The sequence below is a fragment of the Adiantum capillus-veneris genome, chromosome 24, assembly GCF_014529385.1.
Source record: "Adiantum capillus-veneris isolate H3 chromosome 24, ASM1452938v2, whole genome shotgun sequence".
Taxonomy (NCBI): domain Eukaryota; kingdom Viridiplantae; phylum Streptophyta; class Polypodiopsida; order Polypodiales; family Pteridaceae; genus Adiantum; species Adiantum capillus-veneris.
The window spans coordinates 95,914,399-95,941,984 of record NC_140954.1 but is presented as its reverse complement, the minus strand read 5'-3'; the positions used below and the strand labels follow the sequence as shown (position 1 = coordinate 95,941,984).

At 41.5% G+C, this 27,586-nt stretch overlaps 1 protein-coding gene and 1 pseudogene across 1 annotated transcript in view; both read right to left on the bottom strand.

Moving 5' to 3' along the window:
* Positions 1-4,347, bottom strand: part of LOC147426815 (uncharacterized) — a 58,432-nt gene extending 54,085 nt beyond the window's left edge. Inside the window, exon 1 of the mRNA XM_086498806.1 lies at positions 3,578-4,347. Coding sequence (XP_086354932.1) covers positions 3,578-4,232 — 655 coding nt within the window. The 5' untranslated portion in view covers positions 4,233-4,347. The remainder of the gene's footprint in view (positions 1-3,577) is intronic.
* A 7,350-nt stretch (positions 4,348-11,697) lies between these two features.
* LOC147426814 (metal tolerance protein 5-like) lies at positions 11,698-14,283 on the bottom strand (annotated as a pseudogene).
* Between the last annotated feature and the right edge of the window lie 13,303 nt (positions 14,284-27,586).

Sequence of the window (27,586 nt, the reverse complement as noted above, 5' to 3'; positions counted from 1 at the left end):
ATAAATTAATTATTTACAAAGTCTGACATAGTTACATTTGTTGTGAGAAGAACATTCCGTTTTTGTCATTAACCTCTCACTCTCAATTTTTGAAAGGGATAAAGCACACAGTATAGTACTCTCTCTCAGTACTTAGTCACACAATTCAAAAAAGAATCAGTCATTGCATGATAAGGAATCTCTCTCTGTCATTCTTTCTCGACAACCTGAGAAGCATTTTTTGCATGATAGAGATTTAATTGGTCGTCAGGATCATCAAGCCTTCAAGTGGCTCCAATATGTACCAAGTACAACTTGAAGTGACCGTCAAGCTAGATGGTTACAGTCTTGTGAGCAATTTGGTGGTTTGATTGATTATGTCCTAGTAAAGCTAGCAAAAAATGCAAATACGATCAATCACACAACAGATCTTGGCTCTCGAGTCGAGGTCCACAATACTCATTCAGGAAGTATCTTTTGTTCGCATAAAAAGTCAACATGTATTTTTCGAGTCTCTCATTTGTGACAGTCTGTTGTCTTTTCGTCATTGTCTTTGAGAGTTATTTTCTCATAGGAAATCTATATTGCACGCTGCACATGATTCACTCATGGATGAGCACAGAAGCATGAGCTGCACTCTAGGAAAGGTAGAAAGTTTGCATACAAGGAATGATGTTTCACCATTGTAGGTCACAATATATTTTGCATGTTCATTCCTTGGCAGGACACAGTCATCGCAACAACATTAGCATGATTGTCCATCAAGCATTGATATTCCCTTTATGGTTGGACACAATCGATAGTTTTAGGCAGAAAAGTCAAGTTTAGATCCCATTCTTGGTATGGACTCGTTGAAAGGTTTGACACTCCATCACATTTTTCATTTGCATTCCATCCACAATCATTTCCGAAGCATAATCTGTTTTCAATCATCCACAAAGTAACAGATGTGTCTATGAAACAGTGGTTTAAGTTGTTTCAGGGAGATCCAGGAGATTCTTGAAGAAGATGAACTCGAGATCATAGACAAAACTGAAGATATGGAGCCGAAGCAGATTATTCTGCATCACTTTTGGCACAATCCAAAGAAAAAAGCATTGCAATCCTTTTTCAAGTCCAAGTATCGCGGCACCCACACAACAGAGTGAATCGACGAAGATGTCTTCGAAGATTCCCCAGAGTTCTTGCCAGACCACACGGAAGCCATGCAGCCCGATACCAGTACCTTAAACTTAAAAAGGGGGGATGTCACGTGCACACCTAACCCTATGTGCATGTGGACAAGCTAACTTCTATTTCTAGGGTTTAGGTCAACCTAGGTAGTGTTTCGGCACCCTACGCAGGACGTGCATGTCCAAGCACTTTAGATTAGTTGCATTCCCTTTGATTGCACATGAGCATAGTCAATGTCTGCTCCGTGTTTTTCCCATACATTTGCATTAGTACTCAACCTAGGTATTTATTTGCATGTGAATCGCCTCTTGTTAATAGTTCATCAACTTACTAATAAGTGACATTTTTGCATCAGTTTTAAAAATCGTGGGTTTTTATTGGCATTGCCAGACCCAACTTTAAGTTTATATATAAGTTAGTACCCACAGTACAAGTACCAAGTACCCGCAGCACCTCAGCAACCCTCTGGCGTTTTGCACCAAATCAATCAACGTTTTCAGAATTCACCAGATCAACCAGCGTTTTCAGATTTCCGCTTCAGACCAGCTAGCCTTTTCAAAATTCATCCCATCATAGCAAATTAGCCAACGTTTTCAGATCCATCCCTCAGAACAGCCAGCATTTTTCAGTTTTCAGCCATAGCCTCGCCACTCCGTCGCAAATCCAACCATCAACATTAGCGTCTTCAGAATTCAACCCATCGTAGCAGATCAGCCAGCGATTTAGATTCAGTAGCAATTCAGCCAACGTTTTTCAGTTTTGAGCCCATCATCGACATTGTCAATAGCAGATCAGCCCATAGCCTCGTCGTAGTTGCAGATCCCAATCAACATCCCTAGCGTTCTGCATTTTCAGCCCTTAGCCTCGCAGATACAAGTATCTACCGCAAGATCCCATCAGCATCTCAACATCTAGTACCATTGTATCAGCATTTGTGCAATCTAAAGCAAAATTCAAATACCTCTCTAGCGATAGGAGGGGGGCCCTTGGAGGGGGGGTTTGGGACCCCATCTAGTGTTAGTCTCTCTCTCTCTCTCTCTCTCTCTCTCTCTCTCTCTCTCTCTCTCTCTCTCTCTCTCTCTCAACCTTCATTCACAATATCACTCTCTTCTCTCTAATCTATTGCACAACTCTCATGAAGTGAAAAAGAACTCATTCAGTGCAACACACCTTCCAAGCACTCATTCAATAAAGCAATGCCGACATAAACCTCTATACAAGCGAAGCATTTGATTTTTTATAAACAACAAAAAATAAATCACTCTTGGGGAAAGCAACTCCATTTCTACAAAGCTACCTCAAAACCCATCTACATTTAAGAGCTTGCAATTCCTTAAGCATAACTTATACTCGGTTTGCATTTTCTTAAGCGATGCTTTCCATCACCCATTATTTGACACATCGGGGAGGTCTATTCCTCATAACTCGTGAATATTCCTTAGCCGAAAACTTTCATTGTGAATATCCCAAGACAAAAAAACCCTCACATATGGATCCAATTATTTCCAATGATTCATTTTAAAACTATATTTCTTTATGACATAGCTAATTTAGCAACAAAAAGCCCTACAAGATAATTGCCATGACTCAAAAACTTCCCTTTCCCATTAGTGAATTTGGCAACAAGTTAAATCTAGTTGAGCTCCTCAGTTAGCCAAAACCATCAAAAAAATTGTAACCATAACTGACACCCTGCAACATGCATTGATTTGCCCTCTCATTCAAAAGCACATACGTGAAACTTCCTAGCCCTCTCAATGAAGGCAATTAAATTCGATGAGCTGTTTTTGACAATGCGATCACAGCCACTTACCAGCATTGTCACTCCCCACAAGCTCACCTCATGTTAGTTGTCGATTGCTTGCCATCAAAGGTGCACGTGTCTAATAACCCAGTGACACCTCAAACCAGGAAAGACCAAACACAGAGTGACTACAAATTTCATGCTGGGCATTCTTGGCCACTAAATTGTTCATAGGCTTCATAATTCTTGATGCATCTACTATGTATCCACCCAAAACATAGTGTTTTCCCAAAACACTGAACTGAAAAAGAAAGTGTTGTTACCAAAACATGTTCCGAAACCAAATGCACAGGAATGATGGTAGTGGACGCTAGCGGCTACTTTGAAAAGCGGTCAAATTGGGTGTCTTCTTCATTCTTTCCAATGCTCATGATGTCCGTAGAAGTAAATGTACTCAATATTAAACTAAACCCTTGAGGTGAATTAGTTCAGAAAATTCATACATGCTACCACTAAACCACCAGTCTGAAGATAAAGCCACTCACTTCACTTGAAGGGAGATCAACAAAACTTTCATTTACTCAGAATACCAAAAAGTTGGCACCGTGAATGAGGCAAGCAAAGCAAGCAGCACAATTACTAAGTTCCTTTTCTAAACACGGACAGATGATGAGATCTCACCAGAGTAAACAGAGTCCGCAGCATCGAAAAATTCAACCTCTTCACTGACAGAAAAAGAACGGCTAGTAGACAGAGCTGTTACACCATCACCATTTCCATGATCAAGACTGACAGAAGGACCTTCACAAAGCTGCACATTTTCTTTTGCAAGACCCATGTATGGAGAAGCCTTACGTTTCTCCAGCTCCATCTCGAAAACCTCATTTTCAGTTAATGCCTCGTGGCCTTTTCTTGGCGTTCCTATATCACCAGAGGTACCCTCCTCGTGTTTTGTAAGCGCTGAGGATGGCAAAGCCATATCTTTTGTTTGGGTTCCATCCATATGATAGCATTGTTGCTGCAAGGGTGACTCTGCTACATTCTCGGCTTTGCTTTCCTTCCCACCAATCTGAGGCTGTTGCACAGGCACGCGCCTCTTGAAATTTAAGACATAGGGGGATGGGGAAAATGCAGTGGGAGAAGGAGGACGCTGCTGAGGGGGAGTCGCATACAATGGAGGGTAGAAGGAAAACGGCGCGCTTCGATCAAATGAGGGTCCGGCGTGGGAGGAAGGGGAAGGGCTGGCAGGTTCGATGAGCCTGTCAAAAGATGTGATGGCATGGTACCGAGGAATCGCTAATTCACTAGGGGGCTGAATCGGAGGAGCTTCGAGCATTGTTGAATTGAGCAATGGGATCCTTAGCAGTTCGCCATTTCTGCTTGCTTGTCCTGATCCTTAAGCTACTACGGCTTGCACGCCAAGGAAAACAAGGTCGTCTACAGTAGACGAGGGCACTGCCTAAAAGTAAAAATTAAAATTGCTGGTTCAAAATGTTTTTGAATTATGCTCGGTAGCTCATAGTAGTAACTAATATAGATTGTGATCTAGGAAAATACTAAATTCTGGGCTATGAAAGATATGTGATTTATAGTAGTAACTTATTGAAAAGTGTGGCGCAAAAGAGAAAGTATTCAAATCTGAACCAATATTTGTGAGTGCTAAGGAGATATTAGAGAAGGACGGCTATAGGCTTGAGTATATTACAAGCGTGGGATCGGTTGGTATATGTGGGAGGGAGTGGTCAATAAAGGTTGTACTTTGTAGAATATGTGTCGTGTATCTCCAATATTGTGGAAAACTAGGCATATAGAGCCTGCGACATAGTCGAATTGTGACATCGGACCATCTTACTAGTTATGTAAAGTTTCCATGAAAAGAGTTCAAAATACAAATTATATAATCAATTACTATATCTTGCCAATAATTATTTCTCAAATGATATGAACAAAAAGACATTGCCAAAAAGCATTGTAGCAAATCGATTGACAAAGATAGCATATTTAAAATCCAGTTTCAATCGAATAACAGGGAACTTGGAAACTAGACATCTATACATAAGCAATTTGTGGTTTGTTCTCTTCAGTGAGTGACAAAGAAAGCCCAAAAGTGATACATCTTTCAGGTCCGGAGACTTTTCTGCATATACCATTTCTATGTTTCTGCAGAGAAAAAAGTGAGCTATAGTAGCTAAGTTTTTTTTGGGGCACCAATCTCCAAGACTTTGTATCTTCAGATAATAGTTTGATTTTGTGGATGGGCCCAATGGTAAGATCAATAATCTCTTGAGGGAGATCTTTTGGTTGTGGCGGCTTTGTGAGATTTCTGTTACTCCTTAATACTTGGTCGTTTGGGCTATGCAATCTCAAACGGCATATGGATTTTTGATGGGGACGAGTTGTCAACACTTGTGCTTGCTCCATTAAGTCTTTACTTGAGTAGTGATTTAATCGACATTTATAACCATGTTTTGAGAGTCGAGCCTTGCACCACGAAACAAATGGATTTTGTTACTATACTCTACATGAGAATCGTAGCAAACACGTTAAAGCACGAGAGAATGTTTATGAATGAGAAGGGGCTTCTCTTTGATACTTACGTTTTGTTGTCTCTTCATAATTGCTACATTACGAAGATAGGTGTTCTCAGCTAAATGGTGGAGCCACTTGTATAACTATATTCACACGTACACTTTGAGAATCTTTGTTTGTATTTCTAAGGGCAATGTATACTTTGGGTTTTGCATGGCTATATGCATATGAATATGCATAATTGAGAAGAATCCATTTGCAATATTTTTAAAATAGCAAAGACATGATAGTGAGTATCATACCATTGAGACATCTGAAATCCAAATAAAGAAATAGAATATAGAGCAGTAAGTAATTTTACCTTGAGATAGAAACAATAAAACAAGTAAGGATGGGATACGAGCAGTATTTGTACATATTGTATCGATGAATAAGGCAATATGTGTTACCATATACATGTGGTAGTGATGTGTGTGAACACACTAGGACTGCCGGGGCATTTTTTCCCTCTTTAGGAGGTTTTTCCCCCCGTGCATTGTATATACGCCCATCACTCTAGGGCTATCTATCTTTCCATTGCACACTAAGTAACACACTCTCTATTGTGTGCCTTGAGCTTCCTTCGTCTTCTCCAAGCTGTGTGTGTTTCTCTGCAACCCTAATTCCAACAATTGGTATCAGAGCAGGTCACGTCCTCCCGGGCTTAGTCGCCAGCTGCTCCAGCACACGCCTGCTCACTTTCTCCGATTTCAGTGAGCTTTGGCGAGCGTTCGCAGGTCGACAAATATTTTGGGTGAGCTCCAAGAGCTCGGTCTGCTCAGAATTTTGATTTGGGCTCATTTCGACCTCCGTTTCCACTACGGGCAGTACTGCACAGGCTATTTCGTCATTTTGTGCAGATTTTCTGTCAGTGCCGTTTTCTGCATAACAGGTGCCTTATAGTCTTCTACGGTTTGTGCTATATAGCACAAGTTGTTCCCGCTCCATTTCTCCTATTTTCGGGCAGTTTTCACATCAGGTGCAGCATTTACCATGGCTGACAACAACAACACAGATGTGTTCAAGATGTTTGCTGCTGAGGACAGGTTGGATGGGGACAACTACCCTATGTGGGCTTATATGATGCAACATGTTCTTGTGTCAAAAGGTGTCTGGAACATTGTGCAGGGCATTGATGTACGTCCTGGTTCTGAAGATGTAGGCGATGTTGAGGATGTTGCAGGTCTTGCTGCAAGGATTGCAGCTGTTAGAGTTGTTTTGCCTACAGCAGAACAAGCTCGTTGGGATGTTAAGGATGCGCAGGCTCATGCATTGATTGCGTTGTCTGTGAAGCGCACCATTATTCCTCACATCCGTTCAGCAAAATCTGCAAAACAGGCTTGGGATATTCTAGCAAGTCTTTATGCAAGCCGCAATGAGGCTAAAATTGCTTTGCTGCGTAAAGAGCTAGAGTCGAAGATTATGCATGAGGAAGATGATATGGACACTTTCCTTGCTAGTGTCAAGGATATCAATGAGCAACTCATTTCTGCAGGTGAAGTCATTTCTGACAGTTCCCTTGTGCAGACTGTTCTTGATGCCTTACCAGATTCCTACCAGACTTTTGCTAGTACTTGGAGACTGATGACCCAAGGAAATCCTGAAGTTGTCAAGTTTGATGCATTATGCACATTGCTGTTGCAAGAGTCACTTTCTAGAAAAAACAGGACTAGGCAGCGTGCAGTTGAACAGGCTTTTATTGCTTCTCAAAGAAAGGGTGGTAACAGTAATGCAGCCACTTCTTATGGTTCTGCTGCGAGTGGCAAAAATTCTGTTCCTAATGCTTCTGCTGGCAGCACTTCGTCTGGCAATTCTGGTGATAAGGGCAAAAAGAAGATGCGTTGCCATTATTGTAAAGCCAATGATCACTTGATCAAGTCGTGTCCTAAGTTGAAGGCCAAAGAGGCTAAGAAGAAAGAGGGTGGTTCCACTGCAAATGCTGGTTCCACTACAAATGCAGCCATTGTTGAGTCTTCTGTGAAAGGAGATTGTGATGCTGATGTTGATGCAGAATGGGCTTTTAGCGCAGAGTGCACTTACAATCCTGCTGTCCATGATGCATGCTTGTCAGTTGCTGCAGATTCACATGTGTGGTATTTCGACAGTGGTGCTACAAAGCACATTACCTCACATCGTGAATTGTTTACCTCTCTCGAGTCTGTCCCTCATGGGAATTCAGTCACTTGTGCCAACAACGCCTCTTATCCAGTTCAGGGAGTTGGAAAGATTGTGCTCACTGCTGCTAATGGCAGTTCCTTCACACTTGTTGATGCACTTTATGTACCTGGGATCAAGAAGAATCTCTTGTCTGTATCCGCACTTGCTAGACTTGGACTTGTAGTCAAATTTGTGGATGACAGATGTACAGTTCATGATCTCAGTTTTGGTGATGAAATTGTTGCATCTGGGCTTTTGTGCCGTGGGCTGTATAAGCTCACTTTGTATGACAAGTGTGGACAAAATTTTGCAAATGCTGTTGCAGATTCAAGGGCTATTTCAGATGCAAAACTTTGGCATGCACGTTTTGGTCATCTGAATTTTGCCAGTTTGCTGCGTTTGCAGAAATCTGATATGGTTGCTTCTTTGCCGCCTCTTGAAGCACCTATCAAACATGTTTGTGAAGGCTGTATTCTGGGTAAAATGCAGCGTTCTAAGTTTCCAAAGGATGGTTCAGTTAGGGCCACATGCAGGTTGCAGCTTGTGCATAGTGACGTTTGTGGGCCCATGCAAACTCCGTCCTTGGGCAATTACCTGTACTTCGTGACTTTCATTGATGATTACTCCAGGCATGCGTGGGTATTTCCGCTTAAAGCGAAGTCCGAAGTTTTTATGTGCTTCAAACAATTTTTGGCTATGGCTGAAAATGTCTCAAAATGTACTATGGGCACCCTCCGTTCCGATCGAGGGGGGGAGTATATGTCTCATGAATTTAATGCATTTCTGGCTAGTCGTGGGATAAAACACCAATGTACAGTGCCTTATACACCTCAGCAAAATGGTGTTGCTGAGAGGAAAAACAGGTCACTAACGGAAATGGCACGATGTATGGTCAAAAGTCAAGCTTTGCCGCATTCTTTTTGGCTTGAGGCCATCATGTGTGCCACTTATGTACTTAACAGGTGTCCTACGAAAGCTTTGCAGTCTATTACTCCATATGAAGCATGGCATGATAGAAAACCTTCTATTGAGCACATGCGTGTTTTTGGCTGTTTGGCATATGCTTTGGTGCCACAAGTGCAGCGCAGAAAATTGGATGATAAGGCTGTCAAATGTATTTTTGTTGGTTATAGTGCTGAAAGCAAAGGTTACAGGTTGTATCATCCGCAAACAAAACGTATTTTGGTTTCACGGGATGTAGTGTTTGTGGAAGATTCTGTTCAACCCTTGCTGTCATGTACTAGAGACAGTAATGTAAGCTCACAGGACATTTATGACACTTTGTTGCCTCTTTTCAGTGGTGGAAATACGAATGTAAGTTCCAATGAGGCAAATGTACAGCCTATGGGGGTTTCTGAAAATGTTTTAGAACAGCCTATTACTGATGCAGATGTACATGATGTACTTGATGAGGAAAGGGCTGAAAATGAGCAGGCTAGAGGTATGCCAAAATGGCTGGTGCACACTTTGCGTGACAGTAAATTGGATGCACCTTTATCTAGTCGTACTCGTTCAGGCTCTCGCCATGCATCTTATGCATCAGATTGTTATGCTTTGGCTGTGTCTAGTTTACATGATGTTGAGGAGCCTCTGTCTTTTGATGAAGCACAGAATTCAGAAAATTGGATTGCTGCCATGAAATCAGAATATGATGCACTTATAGAGAATGACACATGGACTTTATGTGATTTGCCTCCTGGCAAAAAGGCCATTGATACGAAGTGGGTTTACAAGTTGAAACGCAAGCCGGATGGTGAGATCGATCGCCATAAGGCTCGACTTGTTGCAAAGGGTTATGCACAACAAAAAGGCATAGATTATGAAGAGACTTTTGCTCCCACTTGTCGTATGACTACTGTGCGTTTTCTATGTGCATTGGCAGCTCATTTTGGTTGGGATGTACATCAATCAGACATTGTTACTGCTTTCTTGAATGGTGACATATTTGAGGAAGTTTATGTAACGCAGCCTCGCGGTTTTGTCATAAAAGGACAAGAGGACAAAGTGTGCAAATGTAAGAAGGCTTTGTATGGGTTGAAGCAATCTCCTCGTGCTTGGTATGAGAAAGCTGACACTCATTTGGTTAAACGAGGCTTTCGTAACAGTCCAACAGAAAGCACATTGTATGTAAAGCGTGAGGATGATGTATTTCTCATTGTGGTTCTTTATGTTGATGATTTGCTGATCACTGGACCAAATGAGAGACATATTGCTCAATTTAAGGCTGATTTGAATGCTACTTTCAAGATGAAAGATTTGGGGCTGTTGCATCATTACTTGGGTATACAGTTTAAGCAGTGTGATGGTGGTATTGCCTTGTGTCAGAAAAGTTACATAGAGACATTGCTATGTAAGTTTGGACTTGAGGATTGCAAACCTATTGCCACTCCCATGGAAACAGGTTTGAAGTTGAGTCTACATGATGCTGGCGATCCTGCTGATGTCACTCTTTACCAAACTGCTGTTGGCTGCCTCATTTATGTATGCAACACGAGGCCAGATATTCAGTTTGCAGTCTCGCAGGTCAGCAGATTTATGCATAGCCCAGGGTCTAAGCATTGGCAGGCTGTCAAGAGGATTTTCCGCTACCTTAGTGGCACTTTACATCTTGGCTTGTTTTATCCCAAGGGGGGATCATTGCCGCCAGACTTACATGCTTTTTCGGACTCAGATTGGGCTGGTTGTTTTGACACGCGAGTGTCCACAAGTGGTTTTTGTTTCATGCTTGGCAGTTCATGTATATCATGGTTGAGCAAGAAGCAACCTACTGTGGCCACTTCGAGTTGTGAGGCTGAGTACAGGGCAGTCTTCACAGCTACGGTTGAGTGTGTATGGCTCAGACGCCTTATGGCTGACTTGGGTGTTGGACAGGACACTGCCAACACTATCTACACTGACAGTCAGAGCGCATTGGCAGTTGCGAGGAACCCAGTTTTTCATGCTCGCACAAAGCACATTGAGGTGCATTACCACTATGTCAGGGAGAGGCTCTCAGCAGGAGAGATCAGCTTGGCTTATGTGCCAACACAGGACAACCTTGCAGATCTTTTCACAAAGGCATTGTCTCGTGAGAAGCTTGAAGCTTTCCGCAAAGCTTTGGGCTTACTCCCCTTTGTGGACTGATCCTGTCCTCAGGGCATGGCACTTCCCTTTACTCATGTGCCAGCTCTCGTTCACCGCATCACTCCAGGGGGGATTTGTTACCATATACATGTGGTAGTGATGTGTGTGAACACACTAGGACTGCCGGGGCATTTTTTCCCTCTTTAGGAGGTTTTTTCCCCCGTGCATTGTATATACGCCCATCACTCTAGGGCTATCTATCTTTCCATTGCACACTAAGTAACACACTCTCTATTGTGTGCCTTGAGCTTCCTTCGTCTTCTCCAAGCTGTGTGTGTTTCTCTGCAACCCTAATTCCAACAATATGTATGTTTTTTGAGTTTTTTTTAATCATGGAAAGGTTGCTCAACGATATGGTTAGAGAAATGGACTATTACTCGTTGTTTCGCTGCACTTTGTTTGAAGTTGTTTGGTTTTCTCTTCTAGTTTAGTTCAAAGTTTTTTTTTTTAATAACAGTGATGGTATATTTACTTCAAGAAGTTTGTTGTGTAGTAGCTCAAAAGAGTATTATTGTTATTTGTCTTTAAGGTCTATATTATATTTGAAAGACTTGGTCATTGTTTTTCAAAAACTTTTGTATATGTTCAGTACCAAATGAATTTGTATTAGCACAATATCATTTTAAAGGAAGTTGAACACAATAGAATAGTGATTATGACACGATTGGGCAAAAATGTCACATATAGTAAAAATTATTACTTTTCATGGCAGATATAACCACCAACTTGACATGCAATTTGCCACACATATTATAAATTTCCTTTGTAAAGCCGATTGACCAGATAGAAAATCTTCCATGTTAGATCGAAGTCATGTGACCAAATTAGGCATGCGGAGTGCAGGTAGCCCCAAATACAATTGATTGCAAATAGCACTCAAGCAGTGAATCGAATTAATATGGCAGAGGGTACACCGAATTGTTAAAGTACATATGCTACCTCGCGAACATACTTTACGTAGAATGCTCTGGCCTGTGAGAGACCTCATAATCAACGTGGACGAAAGCACGCTCAATAAAAGGGAGGGACTCCAATTTATTATGCAGACCTTCTCCAATATCATGCGACTCACCCAACTGCATTTCCTTCAGCAGCACAATGTCCACCTCTGCTACATACTCTCCACCGCATGAATAGGCCCTCACAATATCAATTTGTTGAATATGCTTGTCGAAATTCCAACATACATACGTTATTTTCTGCAAGATTTCTAGAGTTGTTGTCTTCCCTACTGATAACCTTATATTTTTCCGAATCTTTCCAATCCAACATAAGACGGTATAGATGGCAAGCTGTAATAGGTGAAGAGAAGCTAAAAACACCAATAAAGAAGAGAAGAAAAAACCAAAATACTACTAAAATTTGTGGATATTCCTAAAATACCCCACAAAATTCAAAATTTCCCTCATATTTTGCCAAAAACTCCCAAAATGCCCTTGAATTTTTTTAAAAATCCCAAAATACCCCTTGTTAGTGTCGCAAACATTTTTAAAGACAGTTTTCTTTGCAATCTTCATAGAAAGATTGGTTGTCTCAATCAAAGATGGTAGAAGTAGGATTTTAGATGGTAGTAGGTGTTGTGGACTATCAAAATGAAATGATTCATTATTTGTAGACACAAATGCCTCTATTTGTGAGCTTGGTGGCAAAAAGTTTTATCCAAGACAATCAAAGATAGATTTCTCTCCTGAAATTTGTGTAAAGTCCTCAAATTTCAAAAATCTCTAATATACCCTAGTGCCAATCTTTCCTAGATTTGCTCCTATTTTTGCATAGTTAATTCTTTTTGACATGTATTTTGGCATTTTTTTCCTAAACATGACTAGCATAACGTACAGAAAGTGATATAAGTAGGGAAATAAAATTCAGAGGCTTCTAAAACAAGAAATAAAAAGTGCTTGGTTAGTGAAGACCTTACACATTGAAGTCCAAAAAGCTAAGACATTCAAGCTAATTACTTTCAACTAAGGCATTGTCTGAAAATGGCTCAAACAAGTGGCCCTTTTATCAAAATAAAACATACAAGTAAAGCACCCAAAGGATCAATCCACAATCAAAATTTCGCTGTCAGAATTGCAGATGCAAGGCCAAGCCCATAAAAAAAGTGGTCATTAGCATAGGCTTTGACTAGCTTGCTTTTAAAAGTTTGGTAGTATATAACCAACGCAAACATGACAACTATAGAAACACCCATTATCACAATCACCAAGTAACCCTTGTGGCCTTCCAAGTCTACTTGCTTTTCCTCAAACAAGGAGACCCTCTTAATAAATGGTCTGATAAATGTCACCTACAATCTTGCAAATTCTCATAAGCACTTGCCTTCATGATGAGCTTCTCAATTGAAATGATTGCAATTTGAAGACCCAGAGATGCCATCACTATTGAGAACACAAGAATACCCTGGAACCAATCAACACTCAGCAGAGAAGCAAGTATGTGATTGAGGTGAAAGATAGCTCTGTAGAAAGCCTTAAGCTTACCCTACAGGCTGCATGTGCTGCTTGCCAATTGGATATGTGTGTGGGTTTGGTTTGCGCATTTACATGGATGTGAACCAGAGTATAAGTCCAGACATAAGGTCCCGAAAAGAGTGGGACGACGAGTGAACCACTCATAGCTGCCACAAAAACTGTGGCAGCAAAGATAGAAAAGTTAGCCAAATTTGAGATATTTATCGCAAATGTTTCCCATTTTGTTGTGACAGCTATCTCTGCTTCCGTGGCCTGTACAAATCTGTTACTTAATCTGAAGAAAGCCCAAGATTGCACATCTGTAAAAAGTAAAAGCCCCTACATACTGTGTTATCATCTTGGCCATCAAGATGAAACAACAATAAGCTAGGTCCAAATATGAAATTTACAACATGATGAACATGCCAATGTATGCATGCACATGTAATCCACACATGAGAAGAAGCCCAACGTAATTATCAAAAATGTCAAAATCAAGCCCCTTGATACTCAAATTAACACATTGGCACGTACCTGCTATGTAGTGGTTGATTGAACTATTGCACATGGCAATACAAACACGTTCTTCACTTTCTCTTTCTTAAATCTTACATGTCATGTCTGCTAACCATTTTTGTGAATATCTAGATATCAAAGGCTATAGGCATACATTCTTCTCGAATGGTCCTTCATGAATGAGTCACATCTAGATTGCATCAATCTATAATGGCTACACTACTTGTATTTTTGATCTCTCTTGCAAAAGCATCAAAATGGAATCTTGAGAACAGGATCTAGAAAACCAACTAGAAAGAAAAAATACAAACTTACACTTGGCGAAATCTTTTCAGCTGTCAAAAACTCGTCAAGCTTCCCAAATTCTTTTAGCATGCGATCTTGATCTTTGTTGTACTTGTCTACTTGCTTTCTTGAGCCACCTGTAAGTATAACCACTCTGCAACCATGAGCTTAGAGCCAGATAGAAGGATGAAGACAAAAAAACGATAGAAATTTCATGCATGCCCTCCACCCAAAAAACACCCCCTTACTCGACCACTCCCCATTGGCCTGATCCCCTATGACCATGCTAGCAAATTTCCTCCCTATAGACCTTGCCTTACGGCAGTGCCAACAAACAAACTCTAACAAAGGCAAGCGATGAGTGGCGCGGGAGCTAGGTATGGTGACCCGGAGCAGGGAGGGAAGAATGACATGTTCTAGAAGGTGCTTTTAGGGTTTTTGGCCTGTGGAAGGCCATAGGATTCATTGTGCAAAGTTGATGCAAAACTGAGGCCGTTGGATTCTTTGGCTAGATGAGCACTACATGGCAAGAGTCTTTGTAAAATATATTTGTTGTCCCTTTTGTTTCCTTACATCACCTTCTTGGAGAGACAAGTGTCCCTAAGAGATTCAAAAGTCTTGTGAATAGAAAGCTTAAACTTTGGAATAGAAAGCTATTCTCCGAGGCAGCATTTACTTTGTCTCCATGCTTGAAAATGACTTTAGAGATCAAAACATTAAACAAAATATTCATAGGAGTTTGATCTTACGATGCAATCTTCGAGAAAGTCTTTTTGTTTAAGCGGCAAGTTTCCTCCTTATACAAATACAAAATGGAAACATTAGTAGAAATTTTCAAATTTGCAAAATATTCGAACTATTCTCTAGTATATTTTATCGGGTTTTTTCTCCTTCGTCGTTTTTTGCAAGCGGCTAATATCGATTTTCAATCGGCTTACGCCTAAGCTCAGTCACACCTTTCTCAAACACTAAGGTATTGATAAACGATTCTCTCATTTGAAGATTTCAAAAAAAAAATCACTTCACTAAATTGTTTAATTATTTTCTATGCTTATTTGAAGGCATTAAATTATTCTTTTGTTTTGATTTTTAATGTGTCTTTTTATTTTACTTCCTTCTTGTTTTATTTTGTTTCAAAATACTGATGTGCAATGTGTACCATTTACCTTATTATTGGGGCCCCTTCATAATATATAAGCCATTTGCGAGTAACGAGTATCGACGAGAAGGAAATAAAAAATTGACAGGATTCAGATTTATCTTAAATGTTATTTAAATTTTATAACGTTAAATGGATCTTTTTATTTCACCTATATATGGACAATACAATTTTATATTAAAACAATACAACTGTAACACTAATTAAGACCTACTTTTGATAAATCTTTCCTCCCCCCTTACCTTCAACAGGCCATCGTGAGTCCTCACCTTGTTTTTTTCAAAAAAAAAGATGGTGCAGGGCCTCAACACTAATAAGGCTTGTGTCACACAGAGGCCATGTGTGAGGTGGCACAGTCTCACCGTGCCGCCAAAGATAGTGTGGGCAACTATAGGCAAGGGTTACCCCTCAGACGCGAAGAAGGGGGTGGCAGGCATGACTTGGAATTCCAGCTCAGCTTGGCAACACCATGTGCACCGTGCGGTGTGATAGAGAAAGCTTGCAGCGCTGTTTTTTACTCGACCAGCTCAACAATGACCTGTCCGTCCACCCTCATCTAACAAGGGCCTAAGTGACACTGATGTGACACTTAGAGCCGGGTTGTACCATGTGTTAGTGGGGGCAAGAAGGCTAACCATTGCACAGGTTCGCACCCATAGTATGAGATGAAAAAAGTTGGGGTATCTATTTTCAAGGAGACCATGAGAGATATTTGATTGAAGATGGCAAGCCTTTGTTTAAGTAGAGCCTTTCACTACCTAAAAGATAGCTTATTCCCCTCCTTTTTCCAAGTGCTAGTGGGGTTTGTGAAGACCTTATATGTTTGTGGAGGAAAACATGGATATGTGTTTATTCATTAAACACGCACCCGACTAGACCATGGTGCGTCCCAGGCCTGTAATGTCATGTATGGAGACCCTTTGAACTCATGTGACGTGCCTCATAAGGACATGGTCATGCAAGCCATAGTTATCTATTGTAGATAGATATGCCGACTAAGGCTCTATCGTCGTTTAAAAAAGCAGGCTCTGACCTAAAGCCCTTTGTGTCTCACGAGCAAAGGTTACTCTGCAACATTGGCAACTATAGGTTTGGTCGACATTGTTGGTCGTCAAAAGCTAGTTTGCAGTTGCGCACGCAAAGGAGAAAGAGAGAGAGTGAGAAGCATTGCAGCCTACTGGCCGAATAACACCATTGTGAAGTCGTTTGTAAAGATGCATGGATTATCTATTTTAATGATTTTCTTTGGGTTGTGTTTTACAACTCTGCTAATTTTGGCATACTTGGGGAATGGCATGCATAGTAGAACTAAGCATCCTTAGTAATTGCGCATGACCACGCACGAGGCATAGTTATCAGTTCAAATAATTGATAGCTAAGCCTCATGTGACCACCATCTAACTGGTCACGAAGGAGGGAATAACCAAGTAAACTACTACTTTAGGGATGCCTCAACCACCTCCCACATCAAACAAACACCTTTGGTACTAGTTGTACGCGGTTTCCACGTTGTAAAGTGACATGTGAATCGTGATGCTCAGCATGCAAAAAGGTTGCAGATCACAAGTAGATAAAGGGCCAATTAGTATAATCACATCTTTAAGGGTGTATGGGGCAAGGCTCTGTGGGAATCCATGGGAGGGAGCTTGGAAGTTCCCCTTAGGTCCCAAGGAGGCTCTCACCATTAAATCTAAGAAAAATTAACTTAGCTAACAAGTAAATGTGGATAGGTGGCTTGTCCAGATTTGTTATCAATAACACATGTTGGGATCCTTGTACATGCACACGAGTGAGCTGATCAGCTTGCATGGCTTAAGTGCAGCAAGTCATGGGTTCAAACCTTACCAATGGTGGTGGTCTTGCACCACCCAATGTTTTGCAATGTCCAAGTTTAGCGATGTAAGCAGTGGAGCTAAAATTGTTGTCAATTTCCAAATCAGCCACAATTGTAATATGAGTCGCATGATGACACTTGAGTAACAAACTTTTGTCACCTTTTTCATGTAGTCTTTGGTTATTGATGTTGTACACGGGGCTTGATGTAATTGGATGGGGCATTGAGTTCCAAATTGTATTACACATGTCACTTATTTTACCAAGTAGCCAATCATTTTTTTATTAAAATCCATTTTTTGCCTTTGGCAAAGGTATAGAAGTCAATTTTTGTAAAGATTGACTTAAGTTTTGAGAAATGAAGCAAAACGTTGTGTCATTGTGAGTACTTGAGTCTCCTCTCACCTTCTCATGCTCGTATCTCGCTCGTGATGCATCTTATCACAATTCCATGATTGGTGAAGCTCTTTGATTGTACGTGAGTTTCCGGAAATGTTTTTGTATTTGTTGCATGATCAATCCTCTGGTTGCTTTAGCTCGTAATGCTCATTAGGTTATCCAAAATAAGTTATGAGTATACGAGAGGATAGAGCTCACCAAGACCCACTAAGTGTGTTAAACTTGACTTTGGAGTTGCTAAAATTAGGTGACTGTAAATAATTGTTTTGTTGTGGATCATTCTAAATCATGGAAACTAGCATTTGGGATGGCGGTTAGAAAATAGCTTCTAGTGATTATTTGTCACTCAAGACCAACATTTTAAGATTAGGAGCTAACAAGCTTGAGGTAAACACCAACCAGATTTGACTATCAATTATTTGGTATTGTTAAGCATCTTATAAACCTTAGGTTAGGCTAGGTGTTAAGAAATTAAGGATCAGTGGAATATTCTAAGAGTAGAGCATCCTCTAAGGAGAGAGTAAACTAGTGGAGATCAATTCTTCATTAGAATTGAAGAAGTCCCTAACTCTTATTCCGACTCTAGTTGATATATGTCTTCAATGTCAAATCGATACATTTTCAAGTACTGGTGACTCTGGAATCCCAATGGGATATCAACATATCTTGACACACTTGAAACAAAATGACCATGGTACTCATAATAATGTCAAGACGAGTACTCTATGAGAGTAGATGACCATCATATTGAGTTTTAATTGAAGGTGCCACGGGAAGCGTGTGCGAGTGCAAGTGCGAGAGCACAGAGAGAGAGAGAGAGAGAGAGAGAGAGAGAGAGAGAGAGAGAGAGAGAGAGAGAGAGAGAGAGAGAGAGAGAGAGAGAGAGAGAGAGAGACTTGCTTTGGGTGGAGCGCACTGCAACGTTATCCTGTTTGCAGCTCCTTATTCTATTGTATTAAAGAATAAGTGTATAATGGTTAAGTTAGTAGATGGGTTAGTAGTAAGTGGGATGTCCGGCCAGTTGGCCTGAATCCCAACAAACTCCCACTTGAAGGCCAACACAACCCAAGTGACTAGGTATGTCCAACCGTCAAGCAACCTAGTGGCTTCAACCTACACCCATCAACTCACTGCAATGTGTAAACCACTCCAAAGCTAAGCCTTTCGTCATAACATCTGCTGGGTTGTCGTCAGTGTGTACCTTGACCAAATCAATGAGCTTTTTGGCCAAGAAATATCTCACGAGATGATACTTGACTTCAATGTGTTTCGATTTGGAGTGAAACACGGGATTCCTTGCCAATGCAAGAGCACTCTGACTATCACAACATATCATTGGAATCTCATCAATGCCAAGATTTTTGACCAAGCGAGATAACCATACAACCTCTTTACTTGCATCCGACAATGCAACGTACTTTGCTTCCGTAGTGGAAGACGACGTGCAATCTTGAAGACATGACCTCCAAGATACTATTGCTCCAGCAAATATGAAGACATAGCCAGATGTCGATCTCCTATTGTCGACACAACCCGCATAGTATGCATCCGCATAACCCACGATGGATGCATCACTGTCGTCGAAGCGTAAACACCTGTCGACCGTACCTTTGAGGTACCTAAGAACGTGCTTCACTGCTTCCCAATGCTTGCTGCCAGGATTTGCCATATATCGGCTCACCAGTCCCACTGCAAAAGCAATGTCTGGTCTTGTGGCCACCATAGCATACATGAGACTGCCCACTACCAAAGAATATGGTACTTTAGCCATTTTAGCTCGCTCAGCATCAGATTTGGGGTGTATCTTCCTTGCTGAGTTTCAAGAATGCCTACATTGGGGTACTCAAATGCTTTCCCCCCCTGCATATTGAAACGCTGCAAAACTTTCTCAATGTATGTTTCCTGAGATAACTCAAGAATACGACGTTTGCAATCTCTTTTGATTCGCATGCCAAGAAAGTGTGTAGCATCCCCAAATCTTTCATTGCAAAATTATTGCTAAGTGTTTTCTTCAAGTTGGCAATTTTCGCGATGGATTTCCCAGCTATAAGCATGTCATCAACATACAAAACTAGAATGATCATCGAGCCATCATCTAGCTTTCTTGTGTACAAGCAGTGATCCTCTTCGCTCCTTTTATATCCTTGAGACCTCATACATGCATCAAATTTATGATACCATTGCCTTGAACCTTGCTTTAAGCCATAAAGTGCCTTTTTGAGCTTACATACTAGCTCCTCACGAGATGTGTTATCCTGAACAAACCCTTAAGGATGCTTCCTGTAAACATCCTCATCGAGATCCCCGTGAAGAAATGTTGTCTTCACATCCATTTGGACAAGTTCCATGTCCTCAATCGCTACAAGACCAAGTACGGTTCTAAGCGTTGTCATCTTTACCACAGGCGAGAAGATTTCATCAAAATCGACTCCCTTTTGTTGTTTGAACCCTTTGGCTACAAGTCTAGCCTTGTACTTTGATTTGGATCACCTGAGGTAAATTTCTTCTTGTAAACCCATTTGCAAGGTAAAGCTTTTGCATCATTTGGCAATCCTACCAAGTCCCAAGTGTCATTAGCCAGAATCGAGTTATACTTAGATTCCATAGCCTGCTCCCACTTCACCACATCATCCATCATCATGGCTTCTTTGTAGCAGCTCGGGCTCATTGCAATCAGTCAACATGATGTAATCAAGACCTGGCTCGAAACGCGCAGGTGGACGAGAGACTCTAGTAGACCGTCTCACTCCTTGACCATTGCTATAAGCTCCCTCTGGAGCATTGCTAGTGGAAGGTACATCACTAGCCCGCTTAGTTGATTTCATTGTCTCTGAGGCAACATCCTCAAAAGTGACTCTCTGAATCTCTATTTCCTTGATAGCTTGTTTATGCATCTTCGACTCATTGAAGATCACATCTGAACTACAGATGAATCGACAAGATTTCGGGTGCTAGAGACGATATCCCATCTCTCCATATGCACCATATCCAATGAAAATACATTTGTGTGACTTTGGCTCTAACTTCTGTCGAAGTTGTTTAGGCACGTGAGCATAATCTTCACAACCAAAAACATGTAGATGGTCATAGTGGGGCTTACGTTTAGACCATGACTCTTCTGGAATCTCATAATTCAATGGCATACTATTTATAATGTGCATTGCATCAAGACAGCTTCTGCCCAAAAGCCTTGTGTGAGATTTGCCCTAGAAAGCATGGCTGTGACTCTTTCCTGAATCGTACGATTCATGCGCTCAGCAACTCCATTCTACCCACTTTTAGCACAATAATTGTCAAACTCCTTGGAGACATACTCTCCACCGTTGTCAGTCCGCAACCTCTTGAGTTTCTTGCCATACTAATTCTCAACGAGTGCTAAAAATTTCTGGAACACAGGAAGAACTTGATCCTTATGTTTCAAAGGATATGCCCACACCTTTCGAGTAGAGTCATCTATGAATGTCACAAAATAGCTGCCCCCCCTAGAGATTTGGTTAACATAGGACCACAAAAATCACTATGTACTAAAGCTAGAGGTTCAGCTCGCTTTTGACCCGATGGTAAGTGCACGGACCTAGTCTATTTGCCATAGATATAGTGCTCACAAACAGGAAAGTCAACATAAGACAAGACAGGTAAGTAGCCAAAACGAGTCAGAGTTCTCATTCCTTTTTGGCTAATATGACCTAGCAGGCAATGCCACAACTCAGTAGACGGCAGCTCGGCTATAGATATGTAATCATGACCAACATTTGGCACATGCATGGAATACAAGGTACCATGCTTTTGACCTTTGAGTACAACAAGATTACCTTTGGGTACTATCCACGAAGCATTGCCAAATGTGGTGTTGTAGCCCAAATCATGAAGTTGACCCAATAGAAATCAAGCTTTTAGTCAACTTGGGCACATGTCTGACATTACATAAAGTAAAGTGCGTGCCATTTCTTAAATGTAATTTGACGTTTTCAACACCCTCAATGTCTAGTTCATAAGCATCACCAAGTCTCACTTTGCCACAAGAGTGAGAATAAGTAGAGAACCACTCTCTATGTGGTGTCACATGGAAACTCGCACCACAATCTACTATCCAATTCTGTGCATACTGCGCATCTTCTGTAACAAGAGCCTCGATAGGTAGATCTGTTGTGAAGACCAATACATCAGAGGTAAGTGGCATAATAATTGCTGGAAGAGTCTCTACAATAGGAGCATTTGAAGACTCTAGCACATTGATCTCCTCTAGCGTTTCTTTGCCCTTGTTTGAATCATCAAACTTAGAAGTTTCACTGGATTGTTTATCCTTCTTGCTTTGCTGCCATTTCCTGCAATCCTTCTTCACTGCCCTTTTTTATGGCAGTGATAGCACTCGACATTACGCATAGAACCCCGAGACTTACTACGTGAGCCCCCACGTTCCTTGCTTTTGGCACGACTTTGAGTGAGACCCATCTGTCTATCACTAGCAACATACGCATCACCATCCTTCTTGCCTTCGAGAGATTTCTTGCGAATCTCCTCAGTAAATAGACTCCCAAGAATGTCATTGTACGCTAGACTGGTACCAGGTGCTGAGTTGCTAATCGCAGTACATAACGTATCCCAAGACGAGGGTAAACTGCATAGCAAGAATATACATTTGATTTCCTCATTGAAGACCAAACCCTGAGTGGTCAACTGAGTGAAAATGATATTGAACTCATCAATGTCAGTAGGAATAGTGCCCTCTTCCTTCATACGAAGTTCAAACAGCTTCTTCATCAAGAAAACCTTATTATTGGCACTTTTGTTCTCATAACTGGAACACAACTTATCCCATACATCTCTAGCAGTCCTTTTTCCAACTATAGTAAAGTACACAAATTTGGGCAAATGCAAACGGAGGGTAGATTTGGCCTTAGCATCAACATCTGTATACTCGCCCTCTAGGCGCTCCATGATAGGATCTAGCTGGCCTTTTTGTATAAGAACATCTTGAATCTGCGCTTTCCAGATAGCAAAATTCGTCCCATCAAATTTTTGGATATTGTAAATATCCTTTTCACCAGTAGATGACATGGTTGCAAGCTAAAGATAATATGGCAATAAACACTGGTAATTCTGGGAAAAATTCGGTAGAGTTTCCCCAAAAAAGCTGACAGAATCTCAATCCAAAACTGTCACAAAAGATTAGTAACGCATCAAAAGTAATGCTCCAGAGCATAAGACAAATGCATCAACCACTAACTGTGCCTAAAAAGTCAAAAGCTGACCCGAAACTGCCAACATGGCGTCAAATGCACCTAGCCCTCTCTATACATGTCCTATGGCGAGGCCACGAAAAAAGGGGTACTCCAGCAACCGGTATCACCGAAGGGATCTCAACATTCGAGAATCCCCCAGCTCAAGAAAACCTCATGCTATCGACCCTCACAAAAGGTTATGCAGACAAGAAACAAACCCAGTCTCAGAAAGGGCCTTCGAACCGAGTCTCAAAAACGGTTGGGACTGCCAGAAACAAGCCAAATCGGCTCCACAAAAGGTACATTTGGCAGTTTCCGCAACTCAACTTATATCCACTGTCAACAATACTGCAAGGTGCAGTATACGTGCTCAAACAGGCACCAAACAAAATGTGAAAGCAGTAAACAAATCCCTGCGGGGAGTAAAATCGCTCTCAAAAGAGCTCAAGCACTCTCAAAAGTGCCAAAAACAATGCATATGCGCATCAAGTACTCCCATTGAAATCTGTGCTAATGCAAAACACTGCAACTTGTAAGAGACCTGGATGTCCTGTATGTATGCAAGAACCTGTGAGGAGATGGATGCCTGAAAAACTCAAGACAATGTCGATGCCGAAAAGTGCTCCTAATCAGCCCATAAACACCATCTCAATAGCACATAATAGCCATAAAATGGCTATATACAATCCCAAAATAGTATCTGTACAACTTGCACCTGTTACTTGTACCTATATCTGTATCTGTAGAAAAAATGGAGTTGAAAAATACAACTTCTGAAGTGTAGCTCGGATGAAGCTTTCGACTACACGAACAGCTTCGAAAGGGGGGTAAATCTTTAGGACACCTACTGGAAATGCTCTCGGAATGCTAAATTTATCGATGCCGAAATCGGAAACCTGATTGTACTTTTGAAAGTGCGTGCACGCGGACCCGAAAATGGCAAGCACAAACACTGCTCTGATACCAGTTGAAGGTGTCGGGGGAAGCGTGTGTACAAGTGCAAGTGCGAGAGAGAGAGAGAGAGAGAGAGAGAGAGAGAGAGAGAGAGAGAGAGAGAGAGAGAGAGAGAGAGAGAGAGAGAGAGAGAGAGAGACCTGCTTTGGGTGGAGCGCACAGCAACGTTATCCTGTTGTGCAGCTCCTTATTCTATTCTATTAAAGAATAAGTGTATAATGGTTAAGTTAGTAGATGGGTTAGTAGTAAGTGGGATGTCCGGCCAGTTGGCCTGAATTCCAACATAAATGGAAATTAAGAACAAACAAGCAAGGGGACTCTTACATGATCCTAAGGGAATTACGTATGTCGAGGTAAAAAGTCTTAAGACATTCACTATAAGAGGAGTTGTCTATAACCGCTAACATTGCTGCGGAAAAACAAAGGAAAAAGGAGAGAGAAAAATTTGTGTGGGCGGCAATAACTGCGGCTATGAACGCGGTAGTGGTTTATCAGCAATAAGCGTGGTAATAGTCGCGACAATATACCCGCTACTATTACCGTGACCTTTGACACTGCTATTATCGCTAAACGTAGTTCAAAAATAAAGGTGCTCATTTGGGCCACCCACCAAATGAGCACCTTTAGTTTTGACCTGCATAAAACAATAAGACATCAATTGTTTTTTGGAAGAGTATAAAAAATACCAAAGAACTGAAATTGAATTTACTTTACCTTGACAATTAAAAATGTAGAAGATCAACTATTTAAAAAAGTTACAATAAAAAGTAAATAGTTGTATATACATTGTGCCAGATTGGGACTTTACGAAAGTTTTGACAAAACATTTTTTTATCTAATCCTCGTCGTCGTCCAGAGGCACGTATGTTGGATCACTTTGACTCTACATAAACCCAAACCAAATTAAACAATTATCCACAGCTCAAAACAATTGATATGAAATTTATTGTTTAAACTTACCGCTTGTAGTGGTCCAACCGCCGCGTCGAATTGCTCGCGAGAGATGTGGTTGTTTTCAAACAACTATTGCCAAGTATCAAATTCTGTATGTTGCTCCTGATACTTGACCATCTCTCTGGTTGGTCGAGAGAGAGTGACATTTTCCTAAGTTAGCAATAACAATACCAAATTATCAACTACAATCTTTATAATCAATGATCGATGTTATAATTCAAATAATCTTACATATTTATCCTTCCAAGCTCCCTTGCCTCCTAAGCCATAGTGTGTGGGAGTTTGTCTTGTGCGGGCCTTGCATTGTTGTCTATATGATAAGCCCATCGCAGCTTTGATCACTCTTCTCTTGAATTGCCCACTCCCACTCCGCGTCTACCATGTTGCCACCGCGGTAACTCCTGTCTGGATCTCTGACCTGGTTGGCTGTTGCTTGCCGCACACTAGACTGCTTGTTTTTTAGAAATGTCTTTATGTAGCCCTCCAACCATTGTTGTGAAAAACATTGATTGGGGGCTTTTGGAAATCTAGCTAACAGAGCGTCCTCAATGTACCATGCATGATCGAACAGTTGGTCTGTGAACTTTATAAAACAATTCTTATACGTTGAATGTATAAGAATTTGTAAATGGCGTCGAAATGCCCTGTCCTGTGCTGTGCCGAAATCAACCTCCCCACCATATTTAACCCTGTAGTAGCACCCATGCGTGTCTGGTCCTCTGCGTCAGGGGCGGCACGCTCTGAAAGTGGGGACTCCGTTCCCCCGTCACTACCAAAACATGCAAAACCACAAGATCCACCGCCGCTTCGTCTCTCACGGTGCTCGCTGCCTTGAGACGAGCGTCGACGCGCGTTGCCAAAGGAAGTCTGTCGACGATGTTCTGGCGAAGCCGGAGTGGAATGGAGTGGCGTAGGACCCTGTGATTCCATGGGAGTAGGACCCTGCAATGGAATAGGAGTAGGATGATAGGAAGGGAGAGTAGAGGGAGGTGCCGTCGGTGCGAGGCTTTGTAGGTAAGGAGTCCCTTCCTGACTCCCCCATGGTGTAGTCTACGGAGAAATGCTGTAGGTCGCAAGCTGCTGTGGAGTGTAGTGGCCAAACAAATCCTCCGTCGAACGGAGGTACTGCTCTAGTAAAGAGATAGCCCGCTGTAAGTTAGGATCTACGACCGGTGCAGGAATCTCAGAAGGATAGGTGTAGGATGGCAATGTCTGCAAATAACAAAAAAAAACCCTATGACACTCATGGTTTATGGTTAACTACGTAGAAACATTATTTCTTTCTTTGCTTGTTCTCACTGACTCAAGACTTGGGTCCACTGGAGGCGATGTCCACCCCGGGTGGGCCCACCTGAGATGTGAACCAACCAAAAGAAGAGTCGGCTAGCTGCTCCTCAGCAGTTGGTCTGTCGTTTGACATCTACATTACAAAGAGAAATATAAGATTAAGCTTTCCACCGTACTCACTCATCTAAATATACGTACACAAGTATATTACCACACAAACACATAGATACATATACATACTAGTAGACCTAAGTAGAGGCTAGTAGTGCCAAAGGTCAACTGCACCTCTTTAGATATCATCGCAGTCTCAACCGTGGTAAAACCAAAGGTACGTTGCGATAATCCATGCATGAGTGGATCAATGACCGCAACGCCACGATTAAAAAAGGACTATACCCAAGAGGAAGCGTCTAACCTTCCGATGCTATGCTCCCGTACTTAGTGCCTACATACATGCATAAACAAATATATATGTTCACACATATATATGTTAAGGTTGTAAATGTAGCCATCGTTTTGTGTTGGCTAGACCTAAATTCAACGTCTAAGTGATCAATTGATCGTAACATTACAATTCTCTCCCAGAGGATATATATATTAGCACACAAACACGTAGATACATACACATACTAGTAGACCTAAGTAGAGGCTAGTAGTGCCAAAGGTCAACTGCACCTCTTTAGATATCATCGTAGTCTCAACCGTGGTAAAACCAAAGGTACATTGCGATAATCCATGCATGAGTGGATCAATGACCGCAACGCCACGATTAAAAAAGGACTATACCCAAGAGGAAGCGTCTAACCTTCCGATGCTATGCTCCCGTACTTAGTGCCTACATACATGCATAAACAGATATATATGTTCACACATATTTATGTTAAGGTTGTAAATGTAGCCATCGTTTTGTGTTGGCTGCACCTAAATTCAACATCTAAGTGATCAATTGATCGTAACATTACAATTCTAATGTAATGCAATAAGTAATTCTATTTCTCTCACTCTATATCTCTCTCTCCATCCCAGAGTCATGTATGCGCCTCCATGTAAAGCAAGCACTCTCAGAGATGAGAAGCCAAACATGGACCAGAGTCATGTCTGTGCCTCCATGTAAAGCAAGCACTCTCAGAGATGAGAAGCCAAACATGGACGACATCTTCTGCTGAGGCATGGAGGTCTCAGCTAAGGTCATGATGGCTTTGGACTTGGGCACCACTTTTTCGGGCTTCCCGTACGTCCACAAGAGCGACCCCAGGGACATCCACCATGTCCTAAAATGGCCTCACAAAGTGAGGCGACCGCTTCATCCCGTTATTGCAAAACATAGATCAACATGTTATACAAGTGGAACCCATTGTCTTCTACCTACACTCTCCAAGTTTGGGGACGGGGCTGCCCTTCGCTTTATCTACCTCTTTCCCTCTATCTCTCTCTTTCTCTCCCTCTTTCCCTCTCTCCATCTCTTTCTTTCTCTACCCCTTTCCCTCTATCTCTCTCTCTTTTCCTCTCTCCCTCTCTCTTTCCCTATCTCTATTTCCCTCTCTCTCTCTCTCTTTCTTTCTCTACCTCTCTATCTCTCTCTTTCTTTCTCTCCATCTCTCTCCCTCTCTATCTACTCTCTCTCTCTTTCCCTATCCCTATTTCCCTCTATCTCTCTCTCCCTCTTTCTCTCCATCTCTATTCCTCTCTTTCTCTCCCTCTCTGTCTTTCCCTATCCCTATTTCCCTCTATCTCTCTCTTTCTCTCCCTCTTTCCCTCTCTCACTCTATCTCTCTCTCTT